Source organism: Equus caballus, chromosome 3, assembly GCF_041296265.1.
Source record: "Equus caballus isolate H_3958 breed thoroughbred chromosome 3, TB-T2T, whole genome shotgun sequence".
NCBI lineage: Eukaryota > Metazoa > Chordata > Mammalia > Perissodactyla > Equidae > Equus > Equus caballus.
This window is the reverse complement of record NC_091686.1, coordinates 91,593,237-91,610,978: the sequence shown is the minus strand read 5'-3', so window position 1 is coordinate 91,610,978 and position 17,742 is coordinate 91,593,237. Positions and strand designations below refer to the sequence as shown.

Below are 17,742 nucleotides of genomic sequence, written 5' to 3'. Positions count from 1 at the left end.
AAATTTATTATAGAGATTTAAAATATAATATTTATTGTTGTCTGTTGTATAAATATTAACCTATACATTCATAGATAATAAATCAGTTTTTCTTGTTGGTTCCGAGAGAGAATTAAGCTCTAACCACCTAAGGCAGACTATAGAATCAGAGTCAGCTGGAGGGCTTGGGAAGACACAGAATGCCAGGCCCCACCTCTAGAATTTCTGGTTCCGAAGGACTTGGGTGAGCCCTGGGAATTTGCATTTCTACCAAGTACTTGCGTGATGCTGATGCTCCTAGTCAAGGGACCATACTTTGAGAACCACTGCTCTAAGGTACCTGTAGCATGCAATGAATTAATCTCTCTCTTTTGGAGAATGGTACTAGCTATGTATCATCCTTGGTTGAATGAGAAAAGAGTGACCCACATCATTTTTGTATGGTTTAATTCTCTCACAGAACCTTGGTAAGAATAAGACACAAAAAATGATTATTTCGCTCAGCTTTATCTCACAATTATTTTGTCAGCCTGAGATAGGAAAAGTGCTATTGATACATCAAAAATAAATGGATTCTTTATTAGATTCTTAATATGTATATCATTGTCTCTAATCTGAAAATGCTCTGGACCCTCACTCATGTAATGACCAGATGCAAAAAACAGATCTTAAGTAATTAAACTGTATAATGCTCCTTTGTAGTATAAAGCAAGTTGTAACATCCCCATTTTGTAGTACAGTAAAAGTATTCGGAGAAAGTTATTAAAGAAATTAGGAATGAATTTCAGGTCCCTTGATTTACTGATTCTGGTTCTTTGCTCGCTAAAGCTCATTGAAATAACAGAAAATGTTAATTTATTGACTTCTTATGTGCTTTATTTAGGCAATCCACTGTACGACAGCCTAGGTTCTTTGGGTGTGGGTACCTTATTAGGCGTGGTCTCAGCATTCCTCATCTACACTAACACAGAAGCACTCTTAGGGCGATCCATCCAGCCAGAACAAGTACAGCGGCTTACTGAACTCCTGGAGAACGACCCATCAGTAAGGTCAGCTTATTCTAGTGATGCTGTTAAGGTTTACAAAAACATACTAAGAAATAGAAATGCTCGGTTTGTAAATACTTTTAAGAAGAGGTTTTGGATCCCTAGCCTTCAAAACTTTTTAATCTATTGCTTTTCAGAACTGTAGCCTTACAAGAAAGCAAGTGAAAGCATTTAGGAAACGTGTGAAGTTACCTTTTAAATTCTCTATATCTTTAATTTTTAGAATAAAGAACCGTTAGATGATGTAATGGGAACAGAAGTTTGCAAAGTAGTTGCCTCTTTCATGTGGAACCACTTATGTGTAACCTTCATATTTATATTTGCCTTATATTTGTATTACAGTTACAAATTGAATGTATTAAATTTAAGAACTTTTTTATTTATGGGGAAGTGATTACCAAATTGAGTATAATTTATACTCCTTTTGAAAATAGACTTCTTGTTTTAGCTTGTTTTAAAAGTTTTTCCTTATAATTTTTATCTTTTAAATGACATAAGAATAAAGAACTGAAGACTTAGGAGATAATCAGAAGAGATAGAGTTCTTATGGTACTTTTTAGTGAAATTCAGCAGCAGTGTGGTTTCAGAGCAAGGTGGAAGAAACAAACCTTTAAAATCCCAATTTTCTACCTACATATGTATATTAAACTAAAAATATTTTTTCTTTTGTGTTATAATTATAATCTTTTAAGTTAAATCTTTTAAGAATGACCTGAATATCTGAGTAAAACAAATGACTAAGTGATTACTAGATTTATGTTCTAAGCCCTATATGCTTACTCTTGAAAAGTAGTTACCTGGAGCTGGCCTGGTGGCATAGTGGTTAAGTTTGTACGCTCCACTTTGGTGGCCCAGGGTTCACAGGTTCAGATCCTGGACATGGACTTACACACTGCTCATGCTCATGCTGTGTCAGTGTCCCGTGTACAAAATAAAGGAAGATTGGCACAGATGTTAGCTCAGGGCCAATCTTCCTCTCCAAAACGAAAAAAAAAAGTTACCTAGCTGGATCAAGATTAGAAGTTGAGCATTCTTAGAATCAGTATTAGCCTTAGTAACTTAATGTGAGATAACCCTGTTCATATCCTTTCCTTGTGATGTCTTTTGTCTGATTTTGTTATTAAGGTAATACTGACCTTATAGAATGAGTTGGGCAGTTCCCCCCTCTTCTGTTTTTTAGAAGAATTGTGAAGAATTGGTATTATTTCTTCTTTAAATGTTTGGTAGAATTCAGCAGTGATGCCATCTGGGCATGGGCTTTTCTGTGTGGGTAGTTTTTTGGTTAATTATTCTATCTCTTTACTTGCCATAGGCCTGTTCAGATTGTCTATTTCTTCTTTAGTCAGTTTCAGTAATTTGTGTCTTTCTAGGAGTTTGTCCATTACTTCTGAGTTATCTCATTTATTGGCATACAGCTGTTGATAGGATTCCTTTGTAATCCTTTTTATTTCTTTAGGCTTAGTAGAATGTCTCTTTCATTTCTGATTCTAGTAATTTGAGTCTTCTCTCCTTTTTTTCATGGTCAGTCTAGCTAAAGGTTTGTCAGTTAGATTGATCTTTTCAGGGAACCAGTTTTTGTTTTGATTGATTTTCTGTTGTTTTTCTCTTCTCTTTTTCATGAATTTCTGCTCTAATCTATAGTATTTCCTTCCTTCTGCTTGCTTTAGGTTTAGCTTGCTCTTTTTCCAGTGTCTTAAGATGATAGGTTAAATTTTTGATTTGACATCTATATTCTTTTTTTAATACAGGCTTTTATAGTTATAAATTTCCCTTTAGGCACTACTTTTGCTGCATCCTATAAATTTTGGTATGTTGGGTCTTCATTTTCGTTCATTTCAAAGTATTTGCTACTTTCACTTTGGATTTCTTCTTTGGCTGTTGGTTTTTAAGGAGTGTGTTACTCAGTTTCCACATATTTGTGAGTTGCCCAAATGTCTTTCTGTTATTTCTTATTTCATTGTTTTTTATTTCATTCTGTTATGGTTGGAGAACATTTTTTGTATTATTTCTGTCCTTTTAAATTTACCGAGGTTTGTTTTATGGCTTAACATATGATCTATCTTGGATAATGTTCTGTGTGTACTTGAGAAGAATGTATATTCTGCTGTTATGTGGAGTGTTGTGTAGATGTCCAGTAGGTTTAGTTGATTTATAGTGTTCAAGTCTTGCTAGAGGTAGTGGCTCTGTTTTTTCCCATCCTCGCGTTATTTGGTTGCAGTTACCACCTATAGCCACTGGGTGGGGGTTAAGAGCCACGTATTCTGAGCCCTCTGCCGTCAGCTGAAATCCAAGGGCTGAAGCTGCACTGAGTGGGTGGGGGGAGGGGCACTTTCTCCTGCGTGCTCTCAGGTTTTCTCCCTCTGCTCTGGCTATCTGCTCTCCTGGGGTGTTGGCTTGATGAGGTCACCCCTGTGAAAGCTCTCACCCTGGTAGAGGTCTTCCCTCTAGGCTGCAAGGGCCGTCGGGAGTCCTTGATGTTCTGGCAAATGAACATGTCCTCCCGCCATTCCTTCCCTTTTGGAGGCCTCCCACGGTCCTGGATTGCAGTCTTTAGGGGAGAGAGCGAAGTTGTCTCTTACCCTGTCCCACCTCCTCTGAGGGGGGCTCCAGGCTCTCTGCGCTCCATCGCATGGCTGCATGGGTCTCTCCCACGTTTTTTGTGTTGTGTTTGGATGTCCTCTGTTGGAGTATGGATGTTTATTGATTGTATGTTGGAGGGGAAACATTACTGGAAAAACTCACGCCACCATGATGCTGATGTCACTCTGTGTTCAAGTCTTTTATTTCCCTGTTGATCTTCTTGCCTGCTTGTTCTATCCGTTATTGAAAATAGAATATTGAAGTCTCCTGCTATTATTGTGGAATTGCCTGTTTCTCATTTCATTTCTATCAGTTTTTGCTTCATGTATTTTGGTGCCTTGTTGTTTGGTACATGTGAGTTTATAAGTTTTATATATTGTTTATAATTAAAGTTTTAAAAAGTGTGAAGGGAAGGACTCACTGTGGCAAATTTGAAACTTTCTGGAAGAGTGTAGATTAAATTGTTGGAAAAAATACATGTAAGTAGCTTTTTAAACAGTATATTAGTTATCTATTGCTGTGTGACAAATTAGTGACTTAAAACAACATTTATTACCTCACAGTTTCTGTGGGTCAGGAATCTGGGCACAGTTTACCTGAGTCCTCTGCTTCAGGGTTTCTCACAGACTGCCGTCGAGGTGTTAGCTGGGGCTCTAGTCAGCTCCTGGGGAAGGATCTGCTTCTAAGCTTACTCCATAATTGTTGACAGGATTTAGTTCTTTGCCATGTGGGCCTCTCCAACATGGCAGTTTGCTTAATCAAAGTGTGCAACCTAAGAAGGCAAAAGATATTGAGTGTGAACATGATAAAAGTCACCGATTAGTCATCTAATCTTGGGAATGACAACTCATCACTTTACCAGATTCTGTTGGCTAGGAGATGTCACTAGATCTCGCCCACCAAGGAGAGAGGATTGCGCAAGGCCTTGAATGCAGGAGACGGGGATCATTGGAAGCCGTGACAGAATCTGCCTATCAAAAACAGTTTTATGTCTACAGTTAGTTATGTGTAAGAACATAAGGAAAAAGTATATCAGAATATTTTCATTAGTTGCTATTTAAGTATTAGTCAAATAATAAAATTCTAAAATATTTTTTTTTTTTTAAAGATTTTATTTTTTTCCTTTTTCTCCCCAAAGCCCCCCAGTACATAGTTGTGTAGTCTTCGTTGTGGGTCCTTCTAGTTGTGGCATGTGGGACGCTGCCTCAGCGTGGTCTGATGAGCAGTGCCATGTCCGCGCCCAGGATTCGAACCAACGAAACACTGGGCCGCCTGCAGCGGAGCGCGCGAACTTAACCACTCGGCCACGGGGCCAGCCCCATAAAATTCTAAAATATTTTGTTAGGACTGCGGTAAGATAGACTTTTTTTAAATGGATAAATTATATAGCCTCTTGCCAATCTGGGCAAGTTTCGTTTTAATTTGGGCACATAGAACTTTCTAAATATTAAATCATTAATTCTTACTTTCACTTATGCTTTTTTATTTATATGGATAAAGAATTTTAGGCTCGGTATTTAGTAACTCGGCTCAAGATCACTCAGAAATTAGGGTCAAATGCTCTGAGAGTACTTGCAGCCTCATTTAGGCTTGTTTTCCCAGTAGCTTTCTATGTCCCCAGGATTCAGAGTGTTTTTAATTTTTTTATATATCTGTAAAGAAAGAAAAGAATTTTCCACAGTTTTCTAGGGAAGATTGATTCCTGAGGGTTAGGGCAAGAGGGATGAAAAGCAGTTATGCTTGAACATCTGCTTCCCCTTTCTGGAAGGCAGAATGGTATAATGGTATAGTGGAAAGACTGCTGGGTTTGGGTATCTGAAGATCTGGGAATGAATCCTGGCTCTGCTGTTGACTGGCTGAATTACCTTAGGCAAGTCATTTATGCCCCTCTGGGGTTATTTTATCATGTGTAGAGTAAAGATGGCATCTTACCTACTTTATAAACCCCATTTGTTAAATGTCTGCCATTTATTTGGTACCATAGTAAACATTTTGTATATGCGTTGGCTCATTATTTACCACATCAGTCTCATTAGGTTTATTATTAACCTCATTCTAATGCAGTACTTGTATTGAAGACTTTTAAAGAAGCTATTGGAAAAAGGATTATGAGATAAAATAACAACATTGTAGAAAAGCAATTTAGAGTTTTTAATCCACAAACTATATAATTCATTTATATACAAATTGCCATAAAATAATATTTGTTAAGTTTGTACCTTTGGCATTATGTAGAAGAAGCTAAATGGACATTTGCTTGGAAAATGATAGATGACACTTAATGGTGAACACTCTGAAAGCCATCTTAGTCCATTTTCATCACTGGTGGGAAAAAAAGAATTCTAGACCTTGTGCTATTAGAATGTGTGTGTGTGTGTGTGTATAAATTTGTATGCATTCTTATTGATTGCAGGGCAATTCATGATGTTAAAGCCACAGATTTGGGATTAGGGAAAGTAAGATTTAAGGCAGAAGTAGATTTTGATGGACGAGTTGTTACAAGATCCTATTTGGAAAAACAAGATTTTGACCAAATGCTACAAGTAAGTTTATGTATTTATTGTTTTCTTATATAGCCAAGGGTTAGAAAAATTACTTTTTAAGTAAGTAAAGTAAAACTTTTTCTTTTACAAGTCTTAAAGTCACTTCAGTTAACTTCTTAGGGTTCTAAAATTTGACAGAGACCCTTTTATTTACTACACAGTGGGTCAGAGAAGACAGCAAAAGAGCAACCTTATTAAAGTGCTTGTTATGTGCCAGGCATTTTATATGTGTTATCTAATTTACTCTCAACAACCCTGTGAGGTAAAAAAATAATATGTTCCTTTTTATATATAGGCAAATTGAGACACAGAAAGATTAAGTAACTTGCCTAAAATTGCAGAGCCATAATATGGAGTCAGATATGAATTTAGATCTCTGGGACTGCAGAACCCATGTTTTTTTGTTGAGTAGTTGAAAGGAGACTTTACAGAGGATAATGTAATGAGCAGCGCAGAAGTTATCACTTGCTTTTGTCAAATCTTAACATTTCACTGTACTATATTTGCTTAAGATCTTATAAAAAGAAATAAATTGTTATGAAAACAATTGAAGCCCTGTTTTCTTGCAGATCCCTTTCTCCTTCCTCCATCCCTGAAACTAACAATTATCTTGGATTTAGTACCTATCATTTCCATTTAGGTTTTTATACTTTTCAACATATTTTTTCTTAGCATAATATATAATAACAATTTGGATGTTTAAAAATTTATAGAAATGGTATCATACTGTATGATCCCCTCTACAATTTGCTTCCTGGCATGTTTTTGAGATTCCTCCATGTCAATATGTTGCAGTTTATTTATCCAGTCTCCAGTCAACGGACATGTATATTGTTTCCAATGTTAAACTATTAGGAACAGTGCCACAATGGCATTCTCATACATGTTTCCTTGCTCTCACGTGCAAGAATTTCTTTAGGGTAATATAGAGCTAAATTTAAAATAGGTGAGCCATTGGATGAACATACCTTCAGCTGCCTTAGATATTGGCAAACTGTTCTCCAAAGTGTGTCAGTTTAACTTCCACCATCAGTGTTTCAAAGTTTCTGTTGCTTCGCATTCTCACTAGATTGTATTAACAGCGTTTTGAAAATTTTTGTCTTTATGATAGATGTGAAATCTTATCTAGCTGATTTAATTTATATTTCCGTGGCAGTAGTGAGGTTAATAAGCATTGACATTTATTGACCATTAGGAGTTCCTCTTTGCTTCTTGATTTGTTTAGTTAATTTCTGTTATTCTGACAGATTTTTAAACATTTTATTTTTTAGATACTGGATACTAATCCTTCCTCAGTTGCATATATGCAAGTGTCTTTTTCCAATTTATGATTTACCATTTCACTTTGTCGTACAGAAGATTTAATGTGGTTTTAAATTTTATGTCAAATTTGTAATCTTTTACTTTATTCTTTTTCTTATCTTGCTTGAGAAATCCTTCCTCATCCCATTATCATAAAAATATTCCCTTTTTTCTTCTAAAAGTTTTATGGTTTGTTTTTTACTTTTAGGTTTTTAATCCAGTTAGAAATGTTTGTTTGTTTAATGGTCTGAGGTAGAGATTTAATATTTTTTCCTTAAAGAAAGATAATTGCCCTGGCACTAATATTGAATAGTCTATTCTTTTCCCAGTAATTTTGTAATTACTACCTCTGGATCATTGTACACAGTTTTTTCTTGAATTGAATTCTTTTCAGAAATAGGTGGTCCATTGCTTATGGCTTGAAAGTTTTTCATTTTTCATTAAACTTAATGGTGTGTGTTACAGTTTTTATAAAAGAAATATCAGTGTACCACTATGATTTTTTAAAAACTTATATTGTTTTCCTGCTATCGTTTTCTTTATAGGAAATTCAACAAGTGAAAACTCCTGAAGAACTGGAGACCTTTATGCTTAAACATGGAGAAAATATTATTGATACTTTAGGAGCTGAAGTGGATAGACTTGAGAAGGAACTGAAAGTAAGATGCATTCATAATAATAATCTAATAATGTCAACTAGTTTTGACTCCATGTCAGACACTATGCTAATTGCATCATATGTATACTTTTATCTTCTCAGTAACCTCCTGATGTATTGGTAGTTATGGGTGAGAAAATGATTGAGTTAGAGAAATTGGATAATTTATTCAAGGAAGTAGGGGAATTGGGATTTGAACCTTTGTTGTTTAATTCCAAACTCTGTATGTTTAACCACTATGCTATACTGCTTGCTTAGTTTCTAAAATAGAGGGGTTTTTTGGTTTGTTTTTAAATAGGAAGCACTTCAAAAGTTTCTAGAGAAAGGTAGAAAGGAAAGTTTAGATTCTGTTCAAAAGTCGAAAAAATAGAGTATGACCTTAAACATATACATACATCTTGCTTTTAGTCCATCTGACATTATGTTTTCTGTTTGTTTCTGTTCAGTTGGAGATCATTACAACCTATTGATTTTTTACTGAAATATACCTGATCAGACTGCCTTTAAAAGTGTCTCAGTGCTCTGAAATTGTCATTTATTGATATATGAGTTCTATTTGTTTGCAATGAATAAAACTTATAAGTGATCTTTAACATATGTACCTTGTTTAAAGCAATGCACTTTCTTCAGTTGATGTTGACCATTTTTAGTTTTATTAAAAATTGAAGGGAAAAACCCCCAAAATTGAAGGGAAATATTTCTGCACTACTGTCTTTTCTTTTAGAAGAAAGACTTCAAATAAAATGATTTTGATTTTAATGTTAATAGTATAGTTCATGAGCTTTATCCGGCATGGCTTTCAAAGTTTCTGGATTATCAGTTCTCAAGTATTTTGGTTTTAAGACTGTTTACTTTCTTAAAAATTATTGAGGACCCAAGAAGCTTTTATTTATTTGAGTTTTATTATCAATATTTACTAAATTATAAATTAAAACTGAGAAATTTAAAAATATTTATTCATTTGAAAAAACAATAAACCTATTACATGTTAATGTAAATTACATTTTAACAGAAAATAACTGTATTTTCCAAAACAAAAAAATAGTGGGAAGAATGGTATTGTTTCACATCTGACAACTAGATTCCCATATCTGCTTCTGGATTTGTTCTGTTGCCGTATAATTATTTTGGTTGAAGAATGTGAAGAAAAGGGAGGAGCCTTCCTAAGTATTCTCATAGTCTTTTCAGATAATTATGATATTCTCTTTTGATATTATGCCACCACCTGACAACTGGTAGCCTCTTAAAGCTGAGTTGCAATTTGGAATCTGAAATCGTATCAATGAACTTTTCATACACTGTGAAGTTAGGGGCACAGTCCACAAGACTACCCTGGTTTCTTACACAAAGTGCAAAGATTGAGGGGTTCCCAAGACCACCCTTAGGTTTGATAATCCACTATAAGGACTCACAGAACTCACTGAATGCTGTTATACTCATGGCTGTGGTTTATTACAATCAAAGGATACAGATTGATACTAGCCAAAGGAAGAGGTGCAGGGGGCAGAGTTCCAAACATGGAGCTTCAGTTGTCCTCTCCCCATGGAGTCATGGACAGTGTTACTGTCCCGGCAACAATGTATGACAATTTATACAGAGTATTGCCAGCCAGGGAAGCTCAGCTGAGCCTTGGTGTCCAGAGATTTTATTGGGACTTCATAGTTGACTGCTTGAGTGGCTGCCTTTTTGTCTCAGCCCCTTCTGGAGGTAAAGCAGGTACTCTGTGGCCAGAAGATGAACAGAGACATAATTTTCAGACAGGACATTGCAAGGGCCTAGAGATTGCCTCCCAGTAGCCAACAGCAAAGGTCAGACCTCTCTTTGGGTATGATTAATTCTCTCCTAAAAACTATTATATTAAAATCTGTTGGTCTGTTTTTGTACTCTGAACAGATTTTTTAACCCATGCATGATCCATAACATTATGGATTGGTCCTTTGGAAAATATTGATTCACTGAATTTATGCACATCTTTCAAATGTTGATACATTTCTAAGTATTGGGAAACTGTCATGCTCATGCTGATGGATAGTTTTCAAACACTCTAATTTTCACTTGAAAGCTTGTATTTTATCATTATTAACAAATACTGTTAGTTGTTTTCCTTGAAGTACCAGACACATGTTGTTCATATTTTAAGAAGAATACCCAAATTTGAATAATCATAGTTTGTTAATTATTCTTTCAAGTAAAAATGGTGTTCAGATAAAAAAATATGTGATTCAGCTCATAACTCAAGCAGTCACAGAGGGCCATTTCCTTGTGACAACATTTGACTTCAGTATGAAGCAGAGGACTTTCTACATGCTTCCCATTTTGTCACAGAATATTTTTAAAAGTGTACTTAACGGTTGAGGTTTAATAAATCAGTACTTTTTACTACTTCATGCAGGACACTTTAAAATGAAACTGGCTTTTTTTTTTTCTAATTGAGTGCCTGGCAGTAAAGGAACACAATGACTACCAGTATAGTTTGGTGCCATTTGCCTTGAATTGTGCAAAGGTGCCAGGAGTTTTATCCATCATTGCCTTTTTGCGATCAGAGGAAATGTCACCATAATAAAAAAGGCAGATAACAGCAGTGTTTTGCAAAAATAGTTTTGACCTCGGAGTCCCCCTGAAAAGGTCTCAGGACCCCAGTGATCCTTGGACCACACTTTGAAAACCACTGTTACAAATAAAATGCAAGGTGATTATTTTTGTGCAAGGTGACCTGAGAATGAATAAATTTTGCTTTTCCATTCTATCTTTTTATTTCCCTGGCAAGGAAAATAATGGACTTTTAAACTGAATTTTTATTTTAGCTTTACTTTTTAATAGAAACAGTAAGTCAGAAGCCAGATTAAGAATAATTAACAAATTGGTCATTTTTAACTATATTTTCACAATCAGATAAGCTTATTGTTTTTGTTTAGCTAACTTTGTGCTTTAATTAGAAGCTATTAAATCCTTAATAGATTGAACTCTCTCTTAAGTGTTTTTGAATTATGTAAGCCTTTCAAATCAGGAAGCCAAGTTTAACCCCCATGTTCAGGTGCAAACACCTCTAAGGTAATAAGGCATAATTGATATAAAGTCAAAGGAAAAGTTCTTTATAGTGCTACCAAACCAAGAGAATGCATGAATGTAATTCTTTTTTCTTGTCAAGAAAGTAAGCCGATTTTCATTTGAAAACTAAAACTTTGTACATTAGCTTGTTCCGTCCTTTTTAGTGTCATGTTATGGTTGCCTTCTAAGTTTAAATTTTAATAATTATTGAATTACTTTGGAAGGTGACAGTGATAAAATTCTGCAGCAGTATAGACATCTCTCTTGAGTAATGTCATTGATCTATATATTAGAATAGGTGATTTGTTTGGCTTGAAGTCTATAATGTGCATAGTTCTATGTAAGGATGTTAAAAATAATAGAAGCTAATTTATGAAGTCCCATATTGTAAGTGTGAAATATATCTTGTTCTTTTTTTTTCTAAGATTGGCACCTGAGCTCACAACTGTTGCCAGTCTTTTTTTTCTTCTGCTTTATCTCCCCAAAGCCCCCCAGTACATAGTTGTATATCTTAGTTGCAGGTCCTTCTATTTGTGGCATGTGTGACGCCGCCTCAGTGTGGTCTGACGAGCGGTGCCGTGTCCGCGCCCAGGATCCAAACTGTTGAAACCCTGGGCCGCCGAAGCGGAGTGCAAGAACTTAACCACTCGGCCACCGGGCCGGTCCCTGTCTTGTTCTTATTTTGAAGTTCTTTGAACTGTTAACTTAAATTTTTTTGTTCTGCGTCTATATTTCAATCTGAGGATAGACTCTTCTCCTATCCCTCTGTGAAATATTTTGTGTTTGGGAGGAAATAATTCTGTTGGAAATTAATTCAGTGGGAAGATGCCACAGCATTTGCAAATTCCTAATGAGTAATGTTCCAGTTAAATGCTCTGCCCTTTACTTTGTCTTTTGCTTCTCTAAATGCATCCTCCTATATAGTATTTTCTCAACTTGAGTCTGCAGCGTTCCAAAATAAATTATGTAATTTGGTTTTCATCTCTCCATAATATGAGTGTTGGAATAAAATCTGTCTGTGGTGTGTAGCATGTTCCAATTCGTGTTGAACAGTGCCTGGGACATAATAGATTTATAGGTATTTGTTGAATAAATGAATGAAAATTATAAGTTGGATAACAGTGGTTGATTTTCAATTCTATTTAACAAATATTCAGTTTCTACTATGCACGTGATATTTTATTAGGCACTACGCATTCAAATTTAAGGATATTAACCCTGTTTCTTTTATTCACTTATTCAGCAAACATTATGTGTGTCTGCTTTGTATTGGGCACATTACATTTAGGAATTTGATTACTATTCTCTCTGAAAACTTGATTTAAAAAAGCAGAGTAAATTAACTTTTTAGTTTCTTTTTCTTGAAATCAGATTTTTATTAGGACACATTTGTTATATAGTGCTTTTTAGATAGAGTAATTTCAAAGTTTCCTTGAACAGATAAAATTTTTCACCTCATGTTGGATGGGTAAGGGTTGATTGGAATGGGAAAATAAAACTGTTTCGTTTCTGTATGAGGAAATCTTTTTTTATTCCATATTGAATTTAAAGAATTCTAGACACAGGGAATAGTTTAAGATAAAGAAAACATTGAGAACAAAAGTGTACTCCCTATGTTTGGTGGTCCTTGACCACTCAGGATCCAAGGGGAAAGTATCCCTAGGTACACTCAAATAACACTGGTTTTAAGAAAAATCCCAGTGCACATTCAATAGAATTCCTTAACTGGAGCTAAACTCCAGTATTATACCAGATCTTTGTCTTTATAATTGAATTCCTTTAATATGAGTAATATTCAAATGTTTTGGGACATTATTTTTTCAGCTTGGAATTATTAATCCTGACTGATCATTAGAATCACGTAGAAGAGCTTTTTTTTTTTCGTTCTTCTTGTCCCCAAGCCCCCCGGTACATAGTTGTATATTCTAGTTATAGGTCCTTCTAGTTGTGGCATGTGGGACGCTGCCTCAGCGTGGCCTGATGAGCGGTGCCATGTCTGCACCCAGGATCTGAACCAGCAAAACCCTGGGCTGCCGAAGCGGAGCGTGCAAACTCAACCACTTGGCCACAGGACTGGGCACCTAAAGAGCTTTTTTCTCCTTATTGATTTACTTTTACAATTTTTATCAAATAATACATAAAGTTTATAGAGCCAAACAGAACTGAAAAGCTTATAACAGAAATGTGTCACCTCCCTCACTCTCCTCAATCCTTAGTTCTACTTCTGAGATAACTATTTTTAATACTTTTATTATTTCTTTTATATTTACTGCCATATTTCTACATAAAAGTCTTATATCGCTCCTCCTGATTTAAACACTGTGTATTTCCTCTTTGTTAGGGGTAGATTTACTTATACACTCTTTTCTGTTCTCCATTCTCATAATATCACTATTGCACTTTATTACACTTTTAATTACTCCTAGATTGAGTTAGGCGTCCTTAGTTTATGTACTCTTAAGGAAAAACCCCCAAAATCTTTACTTTGCTCTGTAGTAGCAGACTATTATAATTGCCTGCTTACTTGCCTTCATCTCCTCACTTAGAAGTGAGTTCGTTGAAGGCAAGTGCTGTTTGTGTCCTGTGCGTTGTTGTGTATACTTCAGTGCCTGGTACAGAGTAGTCGTGTAAGGAAGATTTTTTTGTTGTTACTGAATTGAAGTTCCTTAAGCTAGCATTTAAGAGTTTTCACAACCTGGCTTCTGCCTGCCTTTCCAGCCTCGTTACTAAGCCTGCCTTTTTCACAGTTCTGTGCTGACTATACCGTACTGCCAGTGTATACTTTCCAGGCTCTGACTTTGCTCATGCTGTTTCTTCTGTCTACATCCTCTTCATCATCTATCTGGAAAACTCACCACGTTCAAACCTTACTTAGATATTATATCCTCAGTGACCTCTTTCTGGATCTCATAAGCAAAAGTAATCTCACATTTTTGTCCCCAGAGTTATTATTTAGTACATTGTAATAGTTTAGGAGCTTGGGGTCTGGAGTCAGACCTGGAATCTATCCTGGCTCCAAGACTTACTAGCTGTATGACTTAGGACAGGTTAGTTAATTTCTTCAAACTTCATGTTTCTCATATGTAAAGTGGAAATAATTGGATTATTATAGGGATTTTAAAACCCACACATGCATATAGAACCTCTTATCACAGTACTTGACATGAGTAACTGCTCTTTAAATGTTAACTGTTATTATCAGCTATAATGTCTTAACTCCTAGATGGTTATTGATACACTTGTCTCCCTGCCTAAACTCAGTCCCTCAGGGTCAGGAACAGTCTTACGTAATAATCATAGCTCCACTTTCTAGCACAGTGCCTGGCCCAAGACTATATGGATTGTTACTAAAATATATAAAATAAGTGAGTATCAGTTTACTCTTTCTGATTACTGTTGTTTTGCGGTGGTTTTCTCTTCACTACGAACAAGAGCGTATTTCCAGTGCTTTGCAATGCTTGGCATGTACTAGATTCCTAATCCATTATTGTGTTAGTGAACGCACACACTCGGGGAGGTAGGACTACTTGCTGTACTGTTTATAGTGTGGAATTGGTCTATTTATGTATTGATCTTATTTTTTTATTTATACAAATATTTTTCTTGCTGGTATGATAGAATGAAATAGTTTCACCAGATGTTTTCAGTGGCCTTAGTGATCAAAAGGAGTAATGGAAACAGAAGATTTTGCTTTGCTCTGAATAATATGGTGGTGATTTTTCCTTCCAGAAACGAAATCCTGAAGTTCGACATGTAGATTTGGAGATATTATAGATTTGCTGGAATGAATCACCTCGGAGGGAGCCTTGGAAACAAGGTTGTCCAGCCTACTTTCCCACGCTGAAGGAGTCAACGCCATTCAGAAGCCATTTTTTTGAAGATGGAGGAAATATTTTATGTAAAGGGCAATTCAGTAGCCCACAGAACTAAAACTACTTCTTGCTTCTAAGAGACGTATTACAAGTGGAATCCATTTGGAAATCATGTTCTCATGTTTCAGTAGGAAACATTTTAGTTACTTAAATTGTTCATAATTTCTCACTTTAGTCTGTCAGAGTGTATTATACCTTGTAATCATGTTTCCTTTCTTCACGTTGGTAAAAAGAAGCGGCATCCACAGGATTATGACTTTTAATTTTGTTGCCACTGAAGATTTCACTCCATCACATCCTGCCAATCTTGAACATTCTGGCTAAATCTTGATTTGTGCTTTTTAAACAGTCACTCCATTTCAAAGTTTATCTTTCCTTATAGAGTGTAGAAATTATTTCTATAATACCTTGTAATTTTGCCCTGAGTGCTATGGAGGAACACTCTTCTAACCTAGTTATCTGTAAATGTTCATTCCAGAAATGGCTTAGTTACTGAATTGAAGGAAGACATTTCAGTACACTTCTTTGGTCATAGTAGTTGCCATTTTGTAAAATTTCTTACCTTTCCTTTGCTTTCTCTCCTTGTTTAGTTTAATTTTTCTAATGGTAGAAGATAGAAAATAACCCTAGATGTTTCCATAGGCCAGTGTGATGACTGGTTTTTTCTTTTTGTTTTTTAAGTGGCTTCAGTGCCATAATGTGTATTTACTAGGAGATAATGCATTTATAAGCATTTTAACATTCTGTAAAATGGACTAGAAATATTTATAATTTTACAGTCAGGACAGCATTTTATTTTTAATTTATTTAAAAAGAGGCACTACTTATGTAAATCTGGACTGTGGGATATTTCTTGCTTTAAGAGAAAGAAAAGCAAATCTCTCGTGGAAACTTGTGGCCATGATTTTGTATAATGTCATAGTCGATAGTGTGTCTGTAACATGTTTTTTGCAGTTACAAATGGGCATTTAACACAATATATGACTATAACACTTATATAAGTAAGTAACTTTCTAATGATCATAAAGTTTCAAGATGAAAAAACATGTAATTCAGTAATTGAAAATTCAGTGCAAAACTACGGCTGTGTCTCCATTCATCAGAACAACTCATACGCACTTTAAGTTGTTCAGGTAGCATTGTCCAGTTCAGTGAGCATTGTCCATGCAAGAGTGGTGGCTGGGTGATCTCTTTGCTGGATAAGTGAGTGCTAGACATTAGACCTAACTACCAGTGTGAAGTCAGTGTCTAAAAACTTACTTAGATTGAACTTTATGAACTTCAGCAAATTGTAATGCTGGAAGCAAAAAATAAACATTTGATTAAAGGGTTTGTAATGATAATTTTTTGACCCAGAAATGTCATTTACTGGAAAATTGTGAAAGTTTACATTGGTGTACCTTTTTTTTTTTTTTTACCGTTACAGAGCATTTTGTGTGCTGTACATTTTAAGCAAAATAACATTCCAGTTTTATTTTTTAAGATATAAAATTGTTTTTTTAATATATATATATACACACACACACACACACACATATATATACACAAACACACAGTTTGATTCTCTGTTCTTACGGTTTCAAATTCTTCACCCCTACTTTTTAAAAAACTATTTTTTACCCATTATAATTCACTGTATACTTTCTATGTCTTCCTGTCTCCCTTTTCCCACCTACCATTTGTTATTTCATGTCACTGCCATGTGGGAGGGTACCAAATTATATCCAATTCCCTCCTCGTAAAATTACTCTGAAAAATTTCACATAGCTAGACAAGAATAATTAACTCATTGAAAAAAATATCAAAGTTGATGTGTAGAAGTGATTCCAAATGGTAGATTGTTTTAGAACTTCCTGAAAGAGGGCCGTTCCTGATATTTCTTTGAGTTTTCTAATTTGATTTTGATTGAGGTCATACCTCTTCTTAAATAATTGAAGGCTTATGTTTCTGACTTTTCTTTCCAGTTCTGTCCTGCACTGATATTTTAAAGTTTGTTTAAGCAAAATTTGACATAAAGAGCTACAGCCTATCTAGGAATTTTGAGTATTTCTGTGGAATCAGGCAATGTATGACATCACTAGTACTTTTGTTTTTTCCTTTTAAACTAGAGTCAAATTTGAATATAAAACCAAGGATTGGGGTCTCTTTCTTTACAAATTAACATAATACATAATCTAGTTGTCCAGGTTTCTTGTTTCTGTTTTTTTCCAAATTAATACTTCTTACTTTAAGTCTTGCCCTGATGCATAGTATTTGAATATTTAAGCATATAAATTTTAATATTTTCAAGGAAAATAGCTTCTGTAGTTGAATAATTGCAAAACTAATGTTGCACGGAGAAGAGGGCAGTGAAGGACCCATAATGCCTATGTGTACAACGCTGAAATTTGGGAACTATCAAAGGTAAAGTATACTTGTTTTCAGCTCTGGCTGAGAATGGATCTCTAATCAACTGTAAGTATCAGGTCCCAAACTACATAAGGTGGCACATTTTTTAGACTTGGCAGTGAAAGGATGAGGAATGGAGACCTATTTTTAAGTGGACCATGTTGGTGGTCAATAGTATCCATTTCCAAAGAGGGAGATTCCTTAACATACTGAGTAAACGATGAGATAGGATCAGATTGGAAAATTTTTCAATTTTTTCAAAAACAATGTTAATCTCTGCATACATACACCTACACACATAGCAAATAACTCAGAATAACAAAATA

The 17,742-nt window shown here is 35.1% G+C and overlaps 1 protein-coding gene across 1 annotated transcript in view; it reads left to right on the top strand.

Annotated features, from left to right (window-relative positions):
- Positions 1-16,371, top strand: part of SLC30A9 (solute carrier family 30 member 9) — a 94,231-nt gene extending 77,860 nt beyond the window's left edge. Inside the window, exons 15-18 of the mRNA XM_005608997.4 lie at positions 863-1,028; positions 6,019-6,148; positions 7,996-8,109; positions 14,886-16,371. Of these exons, the coding sequence (XP_005609054.2) occupies positions 863-1,028; positions 6,019-6,148; positions 7,996-8,109; positions 14,886-14,930 (455 nt within the window). The 3' untranslated portion in view covers positions 14,931-16,371. The remainder of the gene's footprint in view (positions 1-862; positions 1,029-6,018; positions 6,149-7,995; positions 8,110-14,885) is intronic.
- Positions 16,372-17,742: the final 1,371 nt, after the last annotated feature.